This window comes from Astatotilapia calliptera, chromosome 15 (genome assembly GCF_900246225.1).
Source record: "Astatotilapia calliptera chromosome 15, fAstCal1.2, whole genome shotgun sequence".
Taxonomy (NCBI): Eukaryota; Metazoa; Chordata; class Actinopteri; order Cichliformes; family Cichlidae; genus Astatotilapia; species Astatotilapia calliptera.
Genome location: NC_039316.1, coordinates 15,312,664 through 15,336,630, shown reverse-complemented (window position 1 = coordinate 15,336,630; position 23,967 = coordinate 15,312,664). Strand labels below are relative to the sequence as shown.

General features: G+C 37.6%; 1 protein-coding gene across 6 annotated transcripts in view; it reads left to right on the top strand.

Annotated features, from left to right (window-relative positions):
• The window catches only part of ryr3 (ryanodine receptor 3), a 113,850-nt gene that overhangs the window by 15,629 nt on the left and 74,254 nt on the right, over positions 1-23,967 (top strand). For 2 of the 6 annotated variants that reach the window (XM_026143501.1, XM_026143505.1), the window contains exons 2-11: positions 2,987-3,106; positions 7,318-7,422; positions 9,735-9,755; positions 13,888-13,962; positions 15,905-15,983; positions 16,346-16,458; positions 18,883-18,982; positions 19,559-19,652; positions 20,344-20,418; positions 22,388-22,544. In XM_026143501.1, coding sequence (XP_025999286.1) covers positions 2,987-3,106; positions 7,318-7,422; positions 9,735-9,755; positions 13,888-13,962; positions 15,905-15,983; positions 16,346-16,458; positions 18,883-18,982; positions 19,559-19,652; positions 20,344-20,418; positions 22,388-22,544 — 939 coding nt within the window. Of the gene's footprint in view, positions 1-2,986; positions 3,107-7,317; positions 7,423-9,734; positions 9,756-13,445; positions 13,461-13,887; positions 13,963-15,904; positions 15,984-16,345; positions 16,459-18,882; positions 18,983-19,558; positions 19,653-20,343; positions 20,419-22,387; positions 22,545-23,967 lie in introns of all 6 variants that reach the window. The other 4 variants (XM_026143504.1, XM_026143503.1, XM_026143500.1 and 1 more) reach the window with 3 other exon arrangements.

Genomic DNA, 23,967 nt, shown 5'->3' with positions numbered 1-23,967 from the left:
TGAAGCAGTGTGGGATCACGTTCTCATGACAGGGAACAAATAAAAAGACTACTTAAATAAATTACAAAAAATATTGTCTAAGGGAGTTCAGACTGCGTTGAGGTTTAAGGACCAGATATTTATGTTCAAGCTTATTGGAATTGTTATTGCCTTATATACTGTATTTGCTGCTGATTGCTGTAGACTACCTGAAGAGCCTGTTCTAGCATTTGACACACTTTTTTCATGGTGGAAATTTGGAAGTAAAGACTCCTGGTATGCAACAACCGGTTTAATTGAACTGGAAAACTTTTAAGAAACAGCCAGGTGAACCGTTCTCCTGTTCATTTTATTTATGTATGTTTTTTTTTTTTTTTTTTTTAAAAAGGTAAGTAAACTGGCTCTGGCCATGTATTTAGTATGCAGACAGACTATTGATTCATGCAAATCCAGACCTATTACTCCATTGGGTCCATCTTTGATATATGAATACCTCCTATATGTATGTAAAGAGATTCCAAACCATCTAGTGAACCCTCACGTTACATGTAGATGCCAGAAAGAGTAAGACTAATATGAAACACAGCTTGACTTTGAACCTTTACAACCTTGTTTTAACATTTTACGTCTGCTTAAAACAATTGACAGATTTGTCATTAGAGAAAATAGCTCCTGAAAGACGCATGCTTTCAGTTGTTTCCAATTCATTTTTATTCATAAAGCAGTGTGAAATTACCGACTGGAGACAATTTTCTCCTACATTGTAGGATTTGTATGAGCTGAAATTGAATGCTTTATGCATCAAGATTATTCGGCAAATAAAAACCCCACTTAAATGATTTTCCATGCTAGGGCTTTTATTTTGCAGTCACACCAAATTCCATATGATTTAGGCTCCAATGTGCCATTATTTGAAATATTGTTAGGGTCTGTTATCTTGCCTCCTGAGTCTGTGGCTGCTGTACAGCCTGTATCTAAATCTATTGAATTAATACTGCTGTGAAGGAGGTGGGAGCCAGAACCATGGCAACCATCAGCTCAGATTAGTGTGGGATGTGAGCTGGCAGGAGACATGCACACACCACACATACTATACACTTGCATACGCAAACAAATCAATATCTGTGCATGCCTTGCCAAATAGAGCCTGCCCGCTCTCCACTCTAACAGATACAGATGTTCATTTGTTGTACTGATTGAGTTGAGGTCTGTCTTTATTTCACAGCGATACCAGAATCTGTGTAAATGGTTTAGAAATGATATCACTTCAAACTGGTTGCCCTCAGTACTTGATTAATGTAGTTTATCTCCTTTTCTGCTGTTGAATTGAACAAAAGGGATGCTCTAATGTAGTAGTCATCGGCAAGCTCCCAAACCCCCAAAACAACTGGACACTGGATACTGGACATCGGGCTGGTACTACCAGACTTAATAACAAGGAATATCCATTCAAAGTCAGTAAGAACCTACTGTTTTGCAGGAGCAACAGTCAGCAACATAATTAACAAGATCCCAAGTTTGTTGGATGAACATCCCACGGCTACATGGTGTGTTCTAACATCAGCAATCAGAGCTACTGAAACAGACTTTTACACGTCTCTTTAACTTACGTGAATATTGTTGTGAAAATCTTTCTAAAATTCCTGTTTTGTTCCAGTGTTGGTTGATAGTGTTGGTCAGTTCTCCAGATTCCTCTGGAAATACTTTAAAACTTCATCTTTGAGAAACTTTTTCAAGGAAGTGATAAAGTTCTGTTTTTGAAATTCACTAAGAATTCAGATATTTGCAAGACTTTTAAATTGCAATTAATTTTAGCTGGACTATTTTATATACACTTGTTATCTAACGCTATAGAGGTTGCGTTAGATAACAAGTGTAGCTATAATATTAGAATTTTTTTTTCTTTTACTTTGATAAGCCATAGGGAGGTCTGCAGTAAACTGGCCACCTTAAACCCAAAGAAATCTAAGACCATCTTTCTTTACCTTAATGCCTATAAATCATATTCTTAATTTAACAGCCGCTACAAGCTACTTTTTGACCTTCCCCAAGGGACCCGTTTCTCCTCCTAAGATGGACCAGGGATATTTCATTTGTTAAGCAAATGTTTAAGACACTGCACTGTGGAGCCACTTAAGACTTGGTACAGGCAAAAATCCAGAAGTGTTGAATCCTGCACAGGTGCTCCTACTCCATAAATGTGGTAATAGTGATTTGAATAATTACCCCCAATACCCCCAATCTCAAAACTGTCTTGCCAAGCCAAAAACAAAGAAAAAAACTCATTACTTATTATTGCCAATGAATAACTTTATGATAGAATTCAGCAAATTTCTTCCAAGGATTTCAGGTCAAGTCCATTTACTCTTTATACAGGTGTTCCACAGGGACCCATTCTGGGACCTTTCTTATTCACCCTCTACAAAAACAATATTATCTCTGCCACCCAAAACTGTAATGTATATTTCTATGCAGATGACACTGTTTTATTCGCCACTGGCTGTTGATCTGGCCATTGAAAATATACAATCTCCTTTTGAAGCTTTTCAGAAATCTTTTATCACACATGAACTTGTTTTAAACTCTGGGAAAACTAAGTGCTTGCCATTTATAAGGACCCCTGAAAGTATCCAGCCTGTAGAGGCTAGATGTTAGACTCTCTTTTAAAACTCATGTGGAACACCTATCAGGAAAATTAAAGACAAAGATTGTATTCTTATATAAAAAAAAACAATTCTTTTTCTTTTTATTCACGAGTCTCAAGATCATTGTACATTTATCTACAATCCACAGTTTTGGCTGTGCTTGATTATGCTGGAATATGCTTCTAAATCCATCTAGAACCCTCTTGATTCTTTTGGCTATTGTTTGTTATAAAATATGTAGGTATGCTGTTCAAAATACTACCTCCTGCCCCTGCCTAACTGTCTGCAAGATATCTGGTTTTTATTTTGGGTGGATTAATTTAAGTACATTCTTGGCTTTAACCCTCCTTTTCTTCTGGCAGGACGATGAGGTGGTGCTCCAGAGTGTGGCCACCATCCAGAAGGAGCATCGTAAGTTCTGCCTGGCCGTCGAGGGACTTGGAAACCGTCTATGTTACCTGGAATCAACATCTGAAGCTAAGGTGAGGATGCCCAAAAGCTTTGTTTACTGTGCTACTGAAGAGCATAGCAAATCTGATGTTGTTTACATATGTTGATTGCATATTAAACTAAAATTCATAGCTACTTATATTCAGAGTTGCCTCCCAGTAGTTGACCTGTGCAATTGCCTTGTGATTGAAAGTGTTCGCCTACTTCAAACTGGTCTCCAACAGGAAAAAAAAATTTCAGTGTAGTTACTGGATTTTTCTTTCCACTGAAACGAGGCAGTTGAGGTCTCATTTTGACTGAGCCATCACGCAGGGCTGGAAACCAAGCAGCAACCCCCTGGAAAAATGTGTATTCCCTAGCCAGTTTCAATGCGGTGGCTGGAGGTTCCTGGTTATCGATATGTGAAAGTTGTCGCCCTCCCAAAAACCTCTTTCTGATTGCTTTAATTGCTAGTGAACTGCATGATCATCTATAGTTTACATGGAAAACACTGGCTTGTCTTCAAACACTTGCTAACTACTTGCCAAGCGGTAGTCCGGTTTCACTAGCATCGTGCTGTGACCAATTTAACTTTGTAACAGCAGGCAACCTCTGGCAACCACTTGCCAACTACTTGGGAAGTACATTTTCTACCTTAGCAGTAGATCGTTGCCAGGGGGTTGTGCTGTTATTGTCTGCATAATTTTTTTTTCCCCTTATTTTTCAAACAACAGAGGTTTTCATCCATTCTTTGAAAGGTGTATTCTTTATCATTAATTTAACAGACTATTTCAATAAATTTGTATAGTTTAGTTTTATACGAATAATTACTGCTTCGCACTTTCTGACTTAACATGGGACAAGTATTACAGCTGAATGATCAAAACATAAAAAAGCTAAATATTTTTTCAGATTAGTTTAGCTTCTAGATTCAAGTAAAATTTGTTATTAGTGAACAGCCAGAAGTTTTAAGAGGCTGTAAGAAGCTGTTTTCTTGATTTAGCGGCATATTAAGGTTTTGGAAAACCTCATATCTAATGTTCAGTAGTCTTCAAATATATTCATCTGAGCAGCTTGCTTTCTTGAAATTGCTTCAGATAAGAATATTCTGACACAATTACACATATTCTCTCTTTTATTGTTTAAGAAAACTCATCTAATGGGATTAATCATACAGGCAGTTGTTCAACACCAATAGCGCTCTGTTGGCATCTCAGTTTTCTTGTCTTACATTATCATCGAGCAATTAAGCCGAGAACTGTTACTCACTGGACATTTTCTGGTTTTCTGACCATTCTCTGAAAATCCTAGGAGTCGTTGTATGGGAAAATCCAAATTCTGAAATGCCAAAAACTATTCCACATACATTCAAAATAACTTAAATCAAGTTTCCTCTACATTCTGATACTCACTTGGAACTTTAGTAGATCACCTTGACCCTGTCCGCCTGGCTAAATGCTTAATAAGTTGTTATGTCATTGTGTTAACAAGCAGTTGAACAGCTTTAACTAATGAAGTGGCCATTAGTTGTATCCGATGGCCACACAAACCTGGCTCTGCGGTGTTTTTTATGAGATGTGCATATTGGAGGTTTTAATTGGGCCACTGAGCATTATGACTTTGAATAAATTTTCTGGACCTGTGGGTATATTTTTGCTCACTCACCTGAAACTGTTGAGCTGGAGGGCAGCACCTGCAGAGCTCTAGACAGACTGTCATGAGCACCTTTCACCTTGGGATCAGTGACAATGCTTCTGGCCTCCTTGAGTGTGAAATGTGGTCGAGAATTAAGGCCGATAGCTGTGATTTTGCACGAAGTCTGCTAGCTTATCTCAGGTGTTGACACCTCCATTTCCAAGACTCTAACGAAGCCTGGCTGCTTACCAGTGCCAGAGAAAAGGCCAAAGTGAAACAACGGCTTTTGAGACAATGTTTTAAATATAATGTTTGCATTAATATGTGATATTATAAGCAATACTTCAGATACATTGAAAGCTTGTGTTATTTTATTTTTTTTAGCCACCATTCTTATAAACAAAGAAACAAAATCTGGTTCTTAAGGTTGTTGTTGTATGAGATACTATAGTCAGACTTACAAAGACCATGACTATTAGTAAGCTACATTTTGAAATATGACCAGATTTATCAAATAAAATGAAGTGACTTGACAATAGAATCACTATTGTAGTTGGATCTCTTCTGAATAGTTTTCATAAGAAATGGTATTCTTATGGAAAATCCTGTTCCTAAAGGATTATTTTACCCATTTTTATTGAGCGAAGCTCGCTCTGGAGGGCACGAAAGACATGAAACTTTCTAAAGGTGAATGTGACCACAGTGAGACACAGTGTCTGCTCTGCCCAGACCAGTCGGCGTGATCAGAGTGTCTTCCCAAGCCTGGAAGAAGTATGATAATTGGAAAATTGGTGGTGAATAATTCATAAGAGGTGCAAGGTTTGCAGCAGGTTGCGAGTTAGCACTGTAGAAGGTCGCATGACACCACAGGTGTAGCTGCATCGTGTCAAGACAAAACTCAATTTTAAAGTGAGCCTTTCTCAGTTTTATGTTCTTTGGGGTTTCTAGCCTTTAATAAAATGTTTTTTCACAACATAGCAAATGTGGACATCTTATCCTAATGTGCATGAAGGTAAAGAGAACCATAAATATCTGAGTGGACAGCAATTGTGTGCAGGTTGTTGGTTTTGGGACGCAATGAGACGGTTGCATACACAAGACACCCTGTGGCTTTAGAGGTTCTTGTGCATGTTTGTGTTAAGTTGCACGGCAGCCCCATCCTCATTATCACCCAGCAGCCCTCCCCTCTGCTCACATTTCTCACCTCACTGCAGCGGTCGAGGGTCAGACGGTTGTGTTACTCACTAAGGGCAATCACCCAGTACCTTAAATCACTGCTTGTAATCTTCTTTGCTGGAAAGAAATGGACATGATATATGATAGTCATGTTAGGTGAAGGTGACTGTTATGAAATGGAAATAAATCTGGGAGACACTGACTTAGAGCTATTTTGTTTTTGTACTTACTGTTTAACATGTCTTGTGGCCAGTGTAATGTTAATCAACAGTGCCATCTAGCAAATCACAAAGTATATATATATTTTTTTACTTTCACAAACAGATGCTAATGAATGGGCCAGCTTTAGTACTGCCTTTGAGCTACAAGTAATTTGGAGTACATATTATATATCTTTAAATGTCTTATTTTGTTCTCGAAGACCATCGCTATGAAATTTTTGAATAAACTTTGTATTTTTTTCACAATCATCCCAGGACCACATAACGCCCTGTTGTTGAAAAACTTTCATCACTGAATAATTTATAGAAGGCAGTTATTACTAAATTAACTGAAGCATAGCAAATGTGCTCTTCACTCTAAAAGCCAAATCTGATGCCTATTACAACAGAGTCAAACAACCCTGAGCCTTGAGGAATAAGGTCTAGCCAGACTAATAACTGGTCATTGTAGCTCCAGGCTGCACAGTTCCTCATAATCCCAGGATGGCAAAGAAGATGTGAGTTATTAGAATTATTTATGAGTGCCAGGAGTTTATATATTTCACTTGATTTGGTCTAAGATAAGGGCTTGCAACTAATTCAGTAACCATTTGTTTCTGTAAACAATTCTGCAATGTCGATCACATGTGCTTAAATAAATCAGTATATTTCAGCTCAAAGTAAGGTTAACATACATATTAACACCGCATGTTAAAAATTTGTATCTAAAATCGAATACACAAATGTAATTTCAATGCCCCTATGCTATTTAACCAGTATCATATGTATCATATTTATCCTCATATTTAGTTGCTGGTTTTGGATTAAAGCTACGTCACACTGTGACATTTATGTAGGCCAGCGGTTTGTTTGGATGGTGCACATCATCCGAATTATTAAATACATTTATAGAATAAGTTTCACAGTCAGTACGAGGTTTCTTCAAAGGTTGTGTCTCTGAACTTTTGAGTCTCAAGTTCTTTTTATATCAACCTATTTTCATCTCTGGAAAAAAAGTACTCCAGATTAGGGAAGCTGGGTGCAGAGGCCCTGCAGATGACATGAAAGGAAATTCTAGGAGGGTAAACTTTGTTCACATTTTTATTTATTTATTTTATTTTTGTACTGAGAAGAGTCTGATTTTGCTCAAAATACCTACATTCTCCAACTTTGATTTTGTTCCTCCTGAGCTTTTGTCCTTTCCTCATTCCCTGCACGCTAATTTTTTATTTTTCTTTTACTCTGTCATGCAGTATGTTCCTCCGGACCTTTGTGTCTGTAACTTTGTGCTGGAGCAGTCACTGTCAGTGCGAGCCCTGCAGGAGATGCTGGCTAACACTGGGCAGAGCAGCGAAGGGGTGAGTACATTCCTCCTCCCCACTGATGCCCCCTTGTTCTCTATCTAATGCATACAAACACACTCAAATGCTTGCAAGACAAACACATTCATGCACACAAACCTAAATTAATCAGTCTGTAATCTATCATTAATAGTCTGTTGTAAGATGAGCTTGAGCTTTTTTTTCTTTTCTTAACAGTAAACGTCTTGGTATTTAATAAGGCATAATATCAGTGTAAATTAACAATATTCTTCATTCCCTTTTCAAGCTAACACAATTTACCTTATTGTTATTTATAGTTAATCAACTTTAAAAGCTGGCCCTCACAGTCAGAGCAGTCAAAGTACTGGAAATATAAATACATGAAATCTACTTCAAGGGGCTTCTCACTTCAAACACTGGAATTTTTTGCAGGCCTCCCAGTCAAGGCTAATTCCAACCTTTACACCTATTTAAAGGCTGATTTTGAACATCAAATGAAAATCCAGCTGGTCAATGACAGACATTAATAGGCATAACAGAACCTGATCTGACCAACTAAACTAACAGAACTCCATGTTTGTGAAAGCTACCGGGATATTTGTTTTATGGCTGCGTATGCTTTATGCAGTTAGTATTTAGCTATAGTCATTAGTCATTATAGTCACAGTAGCTGTGATAATTAACATCAGCACACAAAGGAACATGACACAAGTAACTGTCCCATTTGGGTCATTACATCTTTTTTGTTGTCTGGTTGTGTCTGAGGGGTTCGAATTAAAATGTGTATGTTTGTATTTTTTTTTTTTGCTTGCTTTGATTGAAGCTTTTTTTTCTTTCAGCTGGTCAGCTTTTAGTTCCTTATGGGAAAGGTTTAAAGTGTAAAACTTTGAGAACATAATTTAGAACAGAGTGGTATGAATGGGGGGAAATAAGCTTGCTTTAACCATGACATCAAACACAGCTGCCTGAAATGTCAGTCCAAACTGAAAAAGGTTTATTTGTTAATGACAACTCCTGAGTAACTGTGTCTATATTTGAAACTTGAGCAGATTTTTAACTTTTTAAAGTTACAGTGGTAAAAATCAATAAGTAGCTTCAATCAAATCCCAGTAGCATTTAGACCAGACCAGACCTAGCAATGCTCTGAACTATTTTAACACTGAGAACTGTAATTGAATTCTAAGCAGAACCTGTCTCCCTTCATTCTCTGTAATACATTCCTGATAAGAGATAAATAAAGGTCACTGAGGGTGAAAGAAAGGGGGGAAATTATCTGTGAGTGCACTGCTGCATCCACCACATCCTCTCTTGATTTACACGACAGTGTGAGCCTCTCCCTCCCATCACTGCACCAGCTTACATGACATGTTTATTAGAGCAGGTAAGTAATATTGGATATGACAGATTCTCTGTAGTGCCATGGGGGTGTCATCGATCGCACGGAAGCCCTCCAGCGGGCTGGATGTGGTTTGTAAACCAGTCAGATGTCCATATTCACTCATGCTGCTGTGCTCTAAGAGAGCCATTTCATGTTTCATTTATTCTCATCACCCAGCACTTCTAGCACACATTATAGATTTAATAAAGCGAGGTCAGGCGATGGGTAGCGCTTGATACACCCTTGTTTACTCTAAATTTCTTCTGGGAAAAACAAAGAGAAAACAGTGCTCTAGTATTTAAATTTGGACAAACACCCACATACAAAAAAATGTTGTGCTTGTGTAATTGTTTGTATTTTTTTAGTCACTGTTCCTACTCAGTACACATGGTCTGTTCTTAGTTAGAAAGCATTCCTCAGGTGACGCATTCAGTTATTATTATGAGTTAAAACTTTGGATAGACCACTGGTACTGTAGGAATAGAGATGACAAAGCGATGGTAGCATGAATCATTGTGCAGTACAACTGTGGCAATTACAGGAACCCGACCACTACAGGGCATCACAGTTATTTGTAAGACAAGCTGAGTACAAAAGCTTACAATACTAATGCAAAATAGCCCAAGTGCTTAGTTGCTCTGCACAGCATAGGCCTCTGACACAGATGCTTCCCTAAGTGTGTTAGTTTGTAAACCACTTGGTTCCCCTCACTGGAAAATCAGCACTGCATTGTTATTAGCCTGGGTAGCAGATTTGTTTTGTGCTCAACAGTGCAGCATTGTTGGCTGGCCTTGTTTGGCAAGACAACATGATGTTGGCTAGAATACAAACTCTCTGGTAGCAAGGCTAATAAATCGCTGTACCTCCTCACACCACTATAATTCTCCCAATTTTTGCTCTCAACTTTGTGTAATTGACTGCCATACATCCCGATAACACATTCTTTTTATTTGTATTTGTGTGTTATTAGAGCGCTGACCATGAAAAATGGGTAGGTCCATCAGTTTGTTCATCCATCATGTTGTCAGCGTGCATGACAGACGTACTTACTGGCAGTTAAATGGTTGAAACTTTAAGTGCTTTCACTTAAAGCAACGTCTATTTCTTGACTGCCTTGAAAGCTTTATTTGTCATGTATGTAGCTAGAAGACAGGTAGTATATTTTATACCACCATTATTATACCACTGGTGGTACATTTAAATGAATTTTCAATTAATAGAATTAAAAGGACACTTTTTTGGGGGGGGATTGACATCCTCAAGATAGTAGATTAGGCTTTTTCCTCATCAGTGGTCAGACTAGTGTAGAGACAATTGATTAACTTGTCTCAGAGCTCTTATGGTAGTCTAGAAATAGACATCCATTGGTACTGTCAAACTGTGCTCATGATTAAAATGTCTTTGCCTGTATACCTTGTGTGTAAGCGCTTAAAAGTCTGCTAATCATTTGCTCAAGCATTTATTATCCCCGTTTGTTTTTTCATGGACTAAATTCAAGCCTTGATTTACAACTTGAAATATCTCTGCTAGATATCATAAATTTAGCTTACAAGTGGTATCCTTGGTCATTAATTTGTTTAATTTAGAAAACCCACATTTTGGCAGGAAACTCGCTTTGTGGTCTCGGTGTGCTTCTGTTTTCTCTGGGTTTGGTCTCTAACATCAATTGATTTCAAGAGTACTGACAAGAGGAAATGTCTTGAAATCAGTTTTGATTTCAGAGTCTTCACATGCACAGCTGTTGAGGATTATTCAGTGCACTTTTAATGTTTGGTATCAGATTACTGGATGAATGTTTTCATTATTATTATTGTTATTATTAACTACATGTCAAACATTGTACTTCACAATGCATATGATATTTAATGTGATTTTATTAAGTTAATGCAAAGCAAATTAAGCTGTATGTTATCCAGTGATTCGAAGGACAGCACATTAAATATGTACATGAAAGTCAATGTATCAGGTGGCACTTAGCAAATTAAACTGGGCTGAATTTTTTTTTCCCCTCCTCCTTGGAAAATTGATTACTTTGCTTTTTCCCATCCTCAGGCCATTCCATATGAGATCAGACATTAACTGTACATTTAGGAAGATCCATTAGTCACAGTTTGCTATAAAACCTTCAGAAGCTTTACAGCAAGCCTTGGGGAAAAAATGGACAGTGATTAATTCTTGTAATTGTAAATGAGTATTGGCAATTGTACACATCACATTTTTAAATGCAAGCAAGAATATATTTGTGGGGATTATCTTAGTTACTCTAGGTATTAGGTTAGGTATAGTTGGTCAATAATTGATGAGCGTCCAGCAAAAAAGTAAGCATGGTAGAAAATGAAATCCTTGTAGTATGTGTTGCAGAAGCTGGTCATTGGTCAGAAAGGCAGATTTTACAGGATTTAATGTAAGCCTGTTCTTAAAAAAACACAAAACAAAAAGAACTTAGTTCCTGCTTACTTACCCTTTTAATTCCTATGGAAGCAGTAACAGCCAGGTACTGCTAATCAAATACAGCATATTAACTGATCTTCAGCAAGTTTGACCAGCTCTGTAAAAGAAGAAGTTCTGATAGTTTGCTGGTCTGGATTTTAACATATGCTCATAACCAGGAAAGGACATTTCAGCAAAGTCAACCCGAGGTCAAACTGTGCAAACTCTACAGGTCTCAGTTAGCATGTTAAAGTTGATGATGTGGCAATTAGAAAAAGACTGAACAAGTATGCCGTGTTTAGAGGGGTTGCCAGGAGAAATGAAAACATGGCAGCACCCTTTAGGTTTGCAAAGTTGAATCTGAACAAACCACTAGGCGTCTGGGAAATTGTCCTTTGGCTTGTCCTTTCGGTCATTATGCACAGCAAAAACACCTCATACCAACTGTCAGGCATGGCGGTGGAGCGGTAATGATCTTGGCTTGTTTTGCAGTCACAGGACCTGGGCACCTAGCAGTAAGAAAGTCAACCATGAAGTCCTCTGTTTACCAAAGGTTTGGTAGAGTAAAATATGAGAATATCTGTTTGAGAGCTAAAGGTTGGCTATAATTGGGTCATGACACAGGAAGACGGCGGCAAAGTCCAGACCTCAAACCCACTGAAATGCTGATGTTAAGAAAACTACAAATAAACACATTCCCACAAACCTCAATGACCTGAAGCAACATCCTAAAGAAAAGTGGGGCCAAAGTCCGTCCACAACAACGTAGGACACTGAAACTCATATATAAATTGATTACTACAAGATACTGAAACATGGGATCTGCTTTTCACCTATTACTTTAGCATTTTGGCTTCATACCTGAAACCGGTTTGGCTCAGATTTGTTTGTTTGTTTTGTTTTGTTTTTTAATGCCCTGATGAGTGAAACGTTAGAATTAAGGGGGCCTGCTTTTCTTTTATATTATATATATAGTTATAAGAAGTACGGGCGATTTTGTGTGAATGAATTAGACTTTTATTCTGTACCATTTTCAGAAATTAGATTGGAGTGAGAAGAAAAATGTTTACCGAAGATTTCTTAAACTTGTTTTAGTCATCAATTCTATAAAACACCAAAATGATAAAATCACGCTACCTTTACTTTCCAGGAAGTGATATCTGCAGATGTGAAAGTAACTGTTGGCGTTACTCCATAGAGTTATTTCAAAAAAATTCATGGAGTCCACATTAGTTCAAAATCATGAAATATGTTGCTCACTGCAACAGCATGGCAGTCTTTAGATTCAGAGACAATAAATGGTAGTATGAACAATTCATTGTCAGTTTTTACCTCTTTATTTCCATCTCTGACTAGAAGAAAAATACTTCAAATCACCACAATTATCCATAAGTATACAGCACACACACCCTTTATCCTTTTGCAACAAAATACGAGACAAAGTAAGCGAGACAAAATACTGTCTAGCAAATTTCATAAAACAGTACTAGCTATTCATGATACAGTGCTTATACACAGGAGGGGCACCACACCAAAGGTCACAGTTCCTGGCAGTGATGTGTCAGCATGACAGCAGGCCTGAAATACAGGCTGGCTCTCTCTCGGTATCCCCTCCCAGCTGTTGCTGGATACTCTTCCCCCCCCCCCCCCCCCCTTTTTTTCTTTTTTCTTTTTCTTTTGATCGAACCTTCCATTTCCTTTTTCGTCTCACTTATTCAAGCCATCTGGGTGAGACTTTGAAGCCAAATGAGAATTAGCTAAGGGTCGTATTCAGGGGACCATTGGGAGTTCCCTTTAAGTTAATTTGAATGTAAACCTACCATTAAATACAAATTAATGTTGACAACTAGACTAGAGGGGAACCTCTATGCATTGCTTGAGTGGATGCAGGGCCTAATCATTGTTTGAACTGTAAAGAAATGTTAAATCCGAGTGGATACTCTAAATGTACTGTAGGTGAGAAGAAAGTGTCTGTTTACAGCTCTGATAATACGACTTTCAATACACGTGTGAGCTAAACTGTTTTAACATTTTGCAGTTTAAGGCCAAATTTGCTAATTACATTAAAGCAGGACCTTTAGAAATGAACAAGAACCTTCTCGTGCGTGTGCGTATGAATCTTTGAGTTTGATTTAATTAATTCATTTAAATGTGAGCTGACTCCATGAATGCCAGAACCTTGCTTGTGCAGACCTGGTTTAGTTATTGCTGCTTATGGCCATCTTCTTTTTTGTTTTTATTCTGCTGCTAGAGGTTGATTAAAAAGGTAAGAAGCAATTTCTTTATTCACCATGATGATAAAGGATCCACTCTTTTTTTTTTTTTTTTTTTTTGCTCATCTGTTTCCTCACATTTCCTCAGGTGTTTTGCTACCAAACCTCACAGTTATTCTTGTTTGTCACAAGAATGAGCAAGTTGTCTACTGACTGTGATACTATCTATGTGTTTGTTTGACTGTGAATGGAGTTTTTTGTGTTCCTCTTTTTCTCTTTGCCGCTTGCACTTGGAATGGTGATCTTCAGTAAAGGATATTTGATCCAGGACGTCCCATGCTTTGCTCGCACAGAGCGTAAAGCCACTCGCACTTTAATAACTGATGCAGAAGTAAAGTGGGAGATACTAACCTGTCAGGGTTCAGAGGTCAGGCGTGTTAGGGTATGATAATAATCTATTACCTGTTTATTTCCTGGCAGGCGGGTCAGGGGGGTGGACACCGGACCCTGCTCTACGGTCACGCCATCCTCCTACGCCACTCCTTCAGTGGCATGGTGAGTATTAATGTGCAAGAATGACAGAAAGTTAAAAGGGACAAGGATTTTCCTAACTCACCATGGGGTCTGTTTATCAAGTATGCACGAGTTAACATAATTGGTCTTCATGTGGGAAAAGCAAAGTCTGTTACATTATTGATGACAGTTGCTTTTTTTTATATTATTTGTTCCCATTTGATGAGAAAGAAACCAAAAAATGAGTATATAAGACTCCAATTAATATGTAAAGTAAATGTATTATTATGTTGGAGATTTTCTTTTAGATCTACCTAAAAAGAATCTTTAATGAAAAAGCCCTGGTGTTTAAAAATATTAGAACCATGACGTGATTGTGAAGTCTTCAGTTGCTTTTGATTGAACTGAAGTTGGAAAAACATAATCTGCAATTCACACAATTCTTTGTAAAAGTCTTGAGCCACCACTTGTTTCTTTTTATTTCATTTCCAAAAAGAAAGACTGTCTTTTTTCTATAGTGGTCTTGAACAATAGTTCTTAAAGCTTTCTGGAGATCTTTCAAATATTTTCTTTGGACTTTAGCTGCTTTGTCACCCATTTTCAGTCCAGTCCTTGAACCTTATACTTTCAGAAGAATGACCTACAGTATGATTTCAACATAAGAAGCCACCTAACTCAAGTGATGAACCAGTTTTGCATCTGCACATAACACAACTTGGTAAAGAACCAATTTTAAATTGTATCTTTACATATGTTGTTACTAATGGCCTGTTGGAAAAACACACTTTTTTTTTTTTTTGCTAAATCTACAAAAATAAAAAAAACAACAGTAACACAGTTTGGCAGAGATTAAATGGTATTTTTTGCACTAAGGTCACCAAGAGAGGTATTGCCTTAGGAGTACCTTTGCATGATGTGTAGTCCTTAAAAAGTTTAAGGAATATGGATAAGTGGAAGATGAACTTATCAGGAGTAAACAAAACACAAATCTACAGCAGATGAACAGGATCTGCATGTATTTGTCCTTTTAAAAAAATCAACAAAGAGCTGACAAGAGACCTGATATATGGCTCTGACCTGTCAGTTAATCCACATACTGTTCACCGACACTTGGAGCAACGATTCTGGATTTTACAGTATTGTTTTAATATGTATTAGAAGAGGTCAGAAAAGAAGTACAGTAGTGAGTGTCTACAACCATTTGTAGAACATGATGGAGTCTCTACCATAGTTTGGGGTTACTTTTCATCCAGTGGGGTGTTCTTGTCAAATTTGATCAAATTAAGAACGAAGAAAGCACCATCAGATTTTGCTCGACCATCCAGTGCCATCTGGAAAACACTTTACTAGCAACTGCTTCATTTTTCAACATGACAAACATCTCAAACACATTGCCAGCGGAGGAAAAGCATGCATTAACTGCTAATGCAAAATGGACACTATCAGTCATGGACTGGCTTCCCCAGAGCTCAGACCTCAACATAATTGAAGCAGTGTGGGATCTTAATGGAGAACAGAACAAAAGGCAGCCAACATCGAAAGAGAAGCTTTGAATGTCCTTCGACCGTCTTCTAGAAGAATTTCTGAAGACTACTTGAAGAAAAGGCATGAAAGCTTGCCTAAGAGAGTTTAGGATAAGTTGAAGTATAAAGGTGACTTTCAAGCTTATTAGAATTGGACAAATTCTGTTTTGGTTTTATATCATTTATCTCCAAGTATGTTTGCACCCATTTTCTCATTTTTATATTAAAAAAAAGAGAAAGAAATAAGACCTGGCTCAAGACTTTTGCACAGTAGCATTTAATCATAACTTCAAACAGAAAATCAATGAATGAATTCCTTACTAATTGATTAATATACTAATTATATAACACTAAATTCACCCCTGTATTCTAATGAGACACTTTAACATGAGCTGAATTCCTCTTATGGCTAGTCTTAGTGTTTCATTTGACCTAACATTAGTTCATTTTTCACTCACCAGTACTTGACCTGTTTGAAGACATCAAGGTCTCTGACAGACAAGCTGTCATTTGATGTCGGACTGCAAGAAGATTCAATAGGTATGGTATGACTATTAGGCACTTCAGAGATTTTACTGCTTTCAGGTGAATTCAGCCTTTGGGAGTGATCATTTCAGGTTGATTTAACTTTGAGATTGAATTATTGGGAGAAATACTCAAACTCCACGTGTATGTGTGTGTGTGTGTGTGCACAGTACAGCTATATTTGACATTTGAACTAAAGCATAAGGTCATTTATCATATGGAAACAGTTCCACTGCTTCTACAGGATCTAACCAAAGACAGGAGGGATTTTAAAGGGCATGTATGTGTCTGCACTGCTCACTAGATTTTCCCAAGCTTTATATTCCACTTGTTGCCACTTATTTGAATATTATTTTTATGTGTATTTATGTCAATAGGAGAGTCCTGCTGGTGGACCATTCACCCTGCATCCAAGCAGAGATCTGAGGGAGAGAAAGTCCGCATTGGAGACGACCTGATTCTTGTCAGTGTGTCGACGGAGAGATATCTAGTAAGTCACATCTAAAAGAGCTTCACAAGAGCAGAAGGCATTAGAAGCGCACCTGTGACTGAGATTAATGTATGCATGATAAACCAAATGACCCCTCTGCCACAAATGATGACCATTTGAGGGGAAATAAACAGTTTTTCCAGTCATATAGGATTCATTACCAAGAAGCATTATTACAACAAAGAAATAATCCACCAAATGTAAATTTCCTTAGTTTTGTCCTAGTGTCACAAGCAAACAAGCTGTGTAGTTTTATCTCCAAGACTCTGTTTCATTGTTTTGGATAAGAGATGATTTTTTTTTTTTAATTGAATTCTGACATTGCAATCCAGTTAAACTTTATCCACCTGTAAAACTGTAGGAGTAGCTTGACTGAACCTTATCAATAATTTAGGCAAAACTACCTCTTCTTGTGATGATATGGAAGTTATTTAGCATCACAGGAAGCCATAAATACGATGCATTAATATACAAGCACATGGCCTATATTTTATTTGCAGCTTGCTAAATCAAAGCAACATTTACCAGCTTGCAGAAAAGAAAACAACATAATTTACTCTTCTGGTAACTTTCATTATAAAAACACTGTAGTTCACCAAAGTACTTAAGGACATCATTTATCCACCCACTAAAAATGAGGATGCAGCTTTTAAACATGATGACAGATTAATTGTAGCAGTTTTCATTAAATCAGATGCTCTTCCTTCATCTTTACTCCAGATTTCTCTCGTGAATGTGTACTGTTCTTCAAACAGTCAGATTACATCAGAGTCACTCTTGTGTTCCCGATACTCTGTGTATAATCTCTCGCTTTCTTTTGTGTGGTTTGCTTGTCAAATCTCACCTAGTTCAGATATTTTCTGCTGTTGTTTTGGAAGCTTTCTTATTTTACTGCCAGGTATTTATTTATTTTTTATTCTTCTTTTTTTTTTTTTTTATATCTGAGGTGATTTGTCTTCCTCTAAACTCGAAAGACCAAATGCGCCGTATGCAAAGAAGAGTGGTTCTGTTTTGAAGATTATTTGCCCCACATAGCTGGAGTTATCTGCTTTGGTTCACCGTCTGCCTGAAAAGGTACTTTGGAAAGTTTCGTAGCACTCGGATAACCCTGATATCGGTCTCACTCCCACCAACTTTGGAGTGACAAGGCAATTCAGGAGGGAAACTCAAAAAACCTTCATTTGCTATCTGAACTAGAAATCCGATTACTTGTGAATCCCCTCCCATGCCCCCTCCACCCCCATGCAGGTCCTTTTTAATAATGTTTTTTATGAAACGCATCCGCCTGACTGATGAGCTTTGAGTTAATGCTGTCTCCACTATGCAGAGCTATACACCTGACCTCAATTAACTTACATGGAAAAGAGAGGAGAGGGGGATTTGAGGAGAAACAGAGGAAGAGGCAGCGCGAGAAATGGCAAAAGTGAGGGACATTGACGTGCCTGGCATGGGAAAGTGACTTGCACTCTCTTCTAGTGGCCATACCAGTCCTTCGGGGAGGAAAATATGCAATTAAAGCAAATCTGCCAAAGATACTGTAAAGCCTGTACCTGCAGTAGCTTGTCGGAAATTCAGGTATTGAAGAATGGGACACCTCAGAAATGCAAAAGCAATCACTGCATTATTACTGTCATTCATTACATCACAGTGAATGTATTGCTGTCATTTAGGACAGGGGCATTTATGTCTTTTTATCAAGTCAGGGTGATTTTGTTGGATAAATGTGAGGATGATAAAAATTGTTTTTGAGAGAGACAGTGCATAGATGTTTTGACTTGGCATGTCTACTGTTACAGATTAAGACATTTTTAAATGACATGCTAGGACAAATACAGGCAAATGAAAGAAAACTCAATTGGTGCTCATATTATCGTATGATAGTATGATGTTTTCAGGGGAATTTCGTAAAGACTTGTTTTCATGTTGTAGAATATATTTTGGAACAATTAAAGGACTTCCTAATGGTGTTCTAGGGTGTGAGCATTGGCAGCTGCTAAACCCTTTTGCCTGTATTGTATGTGTTAGAAATCCTTGCATCAATGCTTACTTGGGTGTAGCTTAAAGCTAAACTCATATCGACTCTTCACTTTCATCTGAATGCAACCTACCAGGAGTAGGTGTTTTTCAAATGTATTTATTTTTTCTTTCTTTCTTAATTTTTAATCTCAAAGGAATTATTGCATTATCTGGGCATGTTACATGGAGCAGTGCCTTTGGCCTGCAGTGATAAAAGAGATTAAAACATGTCGTCCTTCTCATGAGAAGGACGACATGTTTTAATCTCTTTTCAACTCCAGGCGCTTGGACTTCCTCGTCTGTGCACTGTTGCTAAATTGTGTTGTATGTCCCTGTTTTCCTGCTGCTAACACAGCTGGTTAACTCAAGGTCAACTGTTCCCCACGTAACTGTGCTTCTCTTTTCCAGCATCTCTCTATTTCCAATGGCAACTTTCACGTGGATGCCTCCTTCATGCAGACCCTGTGGAATGTCCAGCCTACCTGCTCATCAAGTAACATGGCAGTAGGTAAGCTTAAAAACCCCAACAACCATGTTAACATATCTTTGTGGGGACCAAAAATTGGAAGTTTACTATACTTGTGGGGACCAACAGGCCCTTATGGGGACAAAATCCCCATCTCCACAAGTTTGAAGACATTTCTGAGACTCAAAATGTGATTTTTTTTTTTTTTTAGTGTCAGGGTTACAATTAGGTTAGGGTTAGGTTTAGACATTCATTTTTGATGCTTAATGTTAGGGTAAGCAGCTAAGGAAAGCATTATGTCAATTAGATGTCCCCACAAGGATGTGAAAACACAACTGTGTGTGTGTGTGTGTGTGTGTGTGTGTGTGTGTGTGTGTGTGTGTGTGTGTGTGTGTGTGTGTGTGTGTGTGTGTGTCTAAATAAAAAAATCTGTTTAATTTAAACTCACAATTTTAAGTTAATGTTTCAAAGAAAGTTCACCTTTTTATAATTTAAAAATTTATTATTTCCTGTCATCATTTTAATGTACTGATGGTGTTTGAAAAACAAAGCAGCCATATATTAGAATAAATGATTTCTTTTTCATGAATAAATGGAACTTTTTTTTTTGCCTTTTAGGTTTTTTAATTGGTGGACATGTGATGCGTCTCTGTCATGGGCATGATGAGAGCCTGACCATCCCTGGAGCAGACAAGAGTGAAGAGGAGCAGAGGTTAGTAATTTAATTAATTAAATTAATAAAATCTTTCAAACTAACCATTGGGGAAAATAGTTTTGAGGATGATTAATAATAAACTAAAAAAATGTTGTCACTTTTAAGCTTCACTTTAAAACTGAAAAAAAGTTTTTGGTTTTTTGTCTTAAACTGTGAGGAAATACTGCAAACGTTTACACTTACCACATATGTTAAAGTTATAGGAGGAGTTCAAAATTTACTTTTCAATCCACTTTTTTGTGTTTGTTCTTTTGACGAAAATTCACCTGAGGCCTCTTTTTTTTTTTCTTTTTTTTCTTTTTCAATCCAAACTCTTTCTGTTGTAATCCTGTGTGAAGGGTTACAAGGCTGTTATTTATTGAGAAGCACTGAAATAGCCTTCAACCCAACAGTTTTTTTTTTCTCCCTCCTGAGTCACTATCATAAAATATAAGAATCTCTTGTTTTCTGACCTGCACAGTAAGGTTTAAGCAGGAATAATCATATATATGGAGACACTGTGATATTTTTCTTGAGAACATCAAAATGTCTCCAAAAACAAATTAATCTGGAGCCAGATTTCCCTCGGGATCCAGTTCACAGAGGGTGTTTTTAGCTTTAACAGAAGCATACCATGTTGGACTGTTCATGTTGTTTCTGTCACTTAAATTACTTAACTGAGGCCCACATTTATTTCTTCTGCTTTTAGGATAGTTAACTATGAGGCTGGCAAGGGAGCATCAAGGGCCCGTTCACTGTGGAGAGTGGAGCCACTGAGGATCAGGTAACATCTGACTCAAAAACACAAATAAAATAAATAATATATGTTTATCTCAGAAATTACACAAAGGGATTGTTTTATTTGAGTGGGATATAAAAGAACATGAAAAAATTACATATTATCTAAACTGGATGAGGTGAGAAGTGGTCGGCCTAAAAAAATTACCTACAGTAAATAAACAGTATCTGAAAGTTATGTCCTTAAGTAACTGGACACAAACAGGGGACACAGGACTTAAAATCAATACAGCCGTTCAGTTAATCCTTCTACTGTTCACTAACGGTTCTTCACAAATGGTCTCAGTGGAAAGGCAGCTGTCACAAAGCCATTCTTAATGATGGAAATGGGGAGAAATTACTTTGCCAAATTACACAATAATTAGAATAACAATCAGTAACAGAATGTCTTAAGGGGTGATTATTCCAAATTTTTAATTTTTAGTTCAATTTGTCATCAGTTATGGTCAGGAGAGAGGCACAAAGTGTGTCTCTACAGCCATGTGTAGCCATAGCGGAGGTTTGGTCATGGTTTAGAGTTTGCATTTCAGCCAGTTGTTTTGGGGATCTTGTCAAAATTAATGGAATTATGAATGCAGAAATGTACAGTACCATCTGGAAAGCATTGGATTGGCAGCTTTTCAGCATGACTGTAATGCCAAACACACTGTCAATGTAGGAAAAGCATACCTGGATTAAAGACGCACAAACACACATGGATTGGCCTCCCCTGAGCCTAGATCTTAACATTTTTGAAGCAGTGTGGGATCATCTTGAGCGGGGGGGGGGGAGGACATCAGTGTAGTGCAAACTCTGTTTCTCCATTATATACTATATTCCTATTGAGGTTTCCTTAGGTTTCAATAAATGACTACAAATATTTCCCTTTATTTAACAAAATACAAAGAAATTGTGGGAGGCTATAGGTTCCCAGGTTATATATAAACTTCATCTATCTCTTCTCCGAGCTGTCAGTACCAATTAACTGGCAGAGTTTCCAGAATTCGAGGCTCTGTTTACCACCCGCTTTGAACTACCTCTCTTCTATCACCGTCCCCCTTTCTCTCACATTTTCCTTTAACTGGCCACCCACGCAATTTTTCACCAGTTACATCGGCTGCCAGCTCTCACTGGGAATTCCTGTCAGACTCAGTACACTTTCAAAGTGCCACAGGTGCGACTATTAAGGCTCATGTCTCTACTTTTGACTTAAGGGAGAATTGTGAACAATGTTTCCCAAATTGCATCATCTGTAGAGAGAAACTGGAGCTGCTCTGAAGTTGATATGTGAAATCATTTTAGTTGGTAGTGCAATTCAAGGTTGTTTTTTACATGCATTTGAACATTCTTTTAAATAGGAAGAAGGGAAATATGGTAAATCCTACATTACTGGTGCGATATTCATTTCCTAGAATGAAGTCAGCTTTGTATTTTCAGAATAGTTTGGGCAATTTACGCAAATAACTCAGTTGTCTAGAGCACTTAGATCTAAATATTGTGCCTGCAGAGTCTGTGTTAATATAACGTGTTTTGTTTTGTTTTTTCTGTAAAGAAAACCTGGCAAAAATAATTTAAAAACTTCTTTTCAAATATTAAATTATGTCGACAGTCTCAATTTAGAGTACCTGTTACCTGTTATTGCAACAAAAGAATCAAATCAACCCCCCGTTGGTTCCATGGTGGGGAAAAAATAGAAAATGCTGAGAAAGTTTTTTTTTTTCTAGCGATTACTCAATGGAGGTGGATGGGAGAATGAACACATGTGGGTGGGTGAATTCACTACTAGCCTGGAGGCTATATTCAGCAAGCTTCACCTAATGCAAACAGTCCATCTCCTGACGTGTGCTGCATGTGAGAAAAAGCATTTTCCAAGCCTGACTCTCCTTATGCTGTGAAAACAATCACAGATGACCAAGTCTAGAAATTTCAGGGCAATGTTGCACTCAAAGCTTGTGACACCAGTTCTCTGTGTTTAGCTGGAGTGGTAGCCACATCCGGTGGGGCCAGCCCTTCCGACTACGCCATCTCTCTACTGGCCATTATCTTGCTCTGACTGAAGACCGTGGACTGGTTCTGCAGGACAGAGTGAAGTCTGACACCACGGCCACTGCTTTCTGCTTTAGGGCCTCCAAGGTCAGTGCTCTGTTTGCCTGTATAAACATACTTTTTCACAACACTGTAAATTATTTTCTCCCTTCCTGATTTAGTATTTTTTTTGTGTCTTTCTCACACTTAAATGTGGAAAAAAAGCTATCAAAATATATCTGGCTCTGTACGAAATAGTAATTGCACCCTTTGTTAAATCTCAAATTAAATGTGATTAACTACTTTTTTTTGGTTTTGTTTTGTAGAAAGCAAAGTTTAATTTCCCTATCAGACCTGTTGATTCAAGAAATCACTTAAACAGACTCACAAAGCGAAGTAGAGTTAAAGATCTGAAAATGCAACACATCCTGTCACAATCTAAAGAAACTAAGAAACTAAGTCACTGACATCTATCAGTCTAGAAGGGGTTTCAAAGCCATTTCTAAGGCTTTGGGACTCCAGCGAACCATGGCTAGAGAGGCATTATCCACAAATGGATAAAACTTAGAACAACCTTGCCAGGAGTGGCCCGCCTACCAAAATTAATCCAAGAGCTCATCAACGACTCATCCAGGAGGTTACACAAGAGCCCAAAATAACATCTAATGAACTGCAGGCCTCACTTGCCTCTATTAAGGTGATTCTTATGATTCAGAAATAAGAAAGCGACTGTACAAAAACATCTTGATGTGCAAAAAGTTTAGGGAACAATTTTTTTATTTTATTTTTTTATTTAACATAGGGCCACGTAGGTTTGAATAACTACCTTAAGTAATAAAATCATAATTTAAAAACTCTCGTTTGTATTTACTCTGGTTATCTTTGTCTAATATTTAAATTTCCTTGATGATCGGAAACTTTAAAGTATCACAAATATGCAAAATCAGGAAGGGGGCAAATACTTTTTCACAACACTGTATACTATCTGTTTTAAAGCTAACTCTTATGTGCGCTTTGAGCAAGGCAGTTACAAGATCTGGAAGCCGTTCTGGGGGGTTGATGTAAATAAATGTTGTTAGTTAACTAACCTCATTAAAAGAGGACTCAAAATATCTCACCCTGACTACTTCATCAACAACTCCCAAAGCGAGTCTGTAAGCCCTTAATGAGCTCATGCCATTCCACTATAAAATAACCTTTTCATAGCTGCTGAGTTGACAACACTGTAAACGTTGGAGCAGGCAGTCATGTTGTCCATGTGCAATTGCAGCTGGTTTGCATATACTGTAGCTGTTTTCAATTAGGGAGAAAAAATAAATTCACCCTCACCGCTGCAATATTAAAAATAATTATGATGCACTGATAGTGTTTTTCTTTTAGATACATACTTTGTAATCTCTTATTTGCCTTTAGTCATTTCTTTCCTGCAGTTGCACATCCATTTTTCTCCCACTCTCACTCTGTTGAACTCTGAGGGTTTGTGCGGCTCTCATTTGATAGCATGTAGTCCAAAAATAATGACTTGACGCTG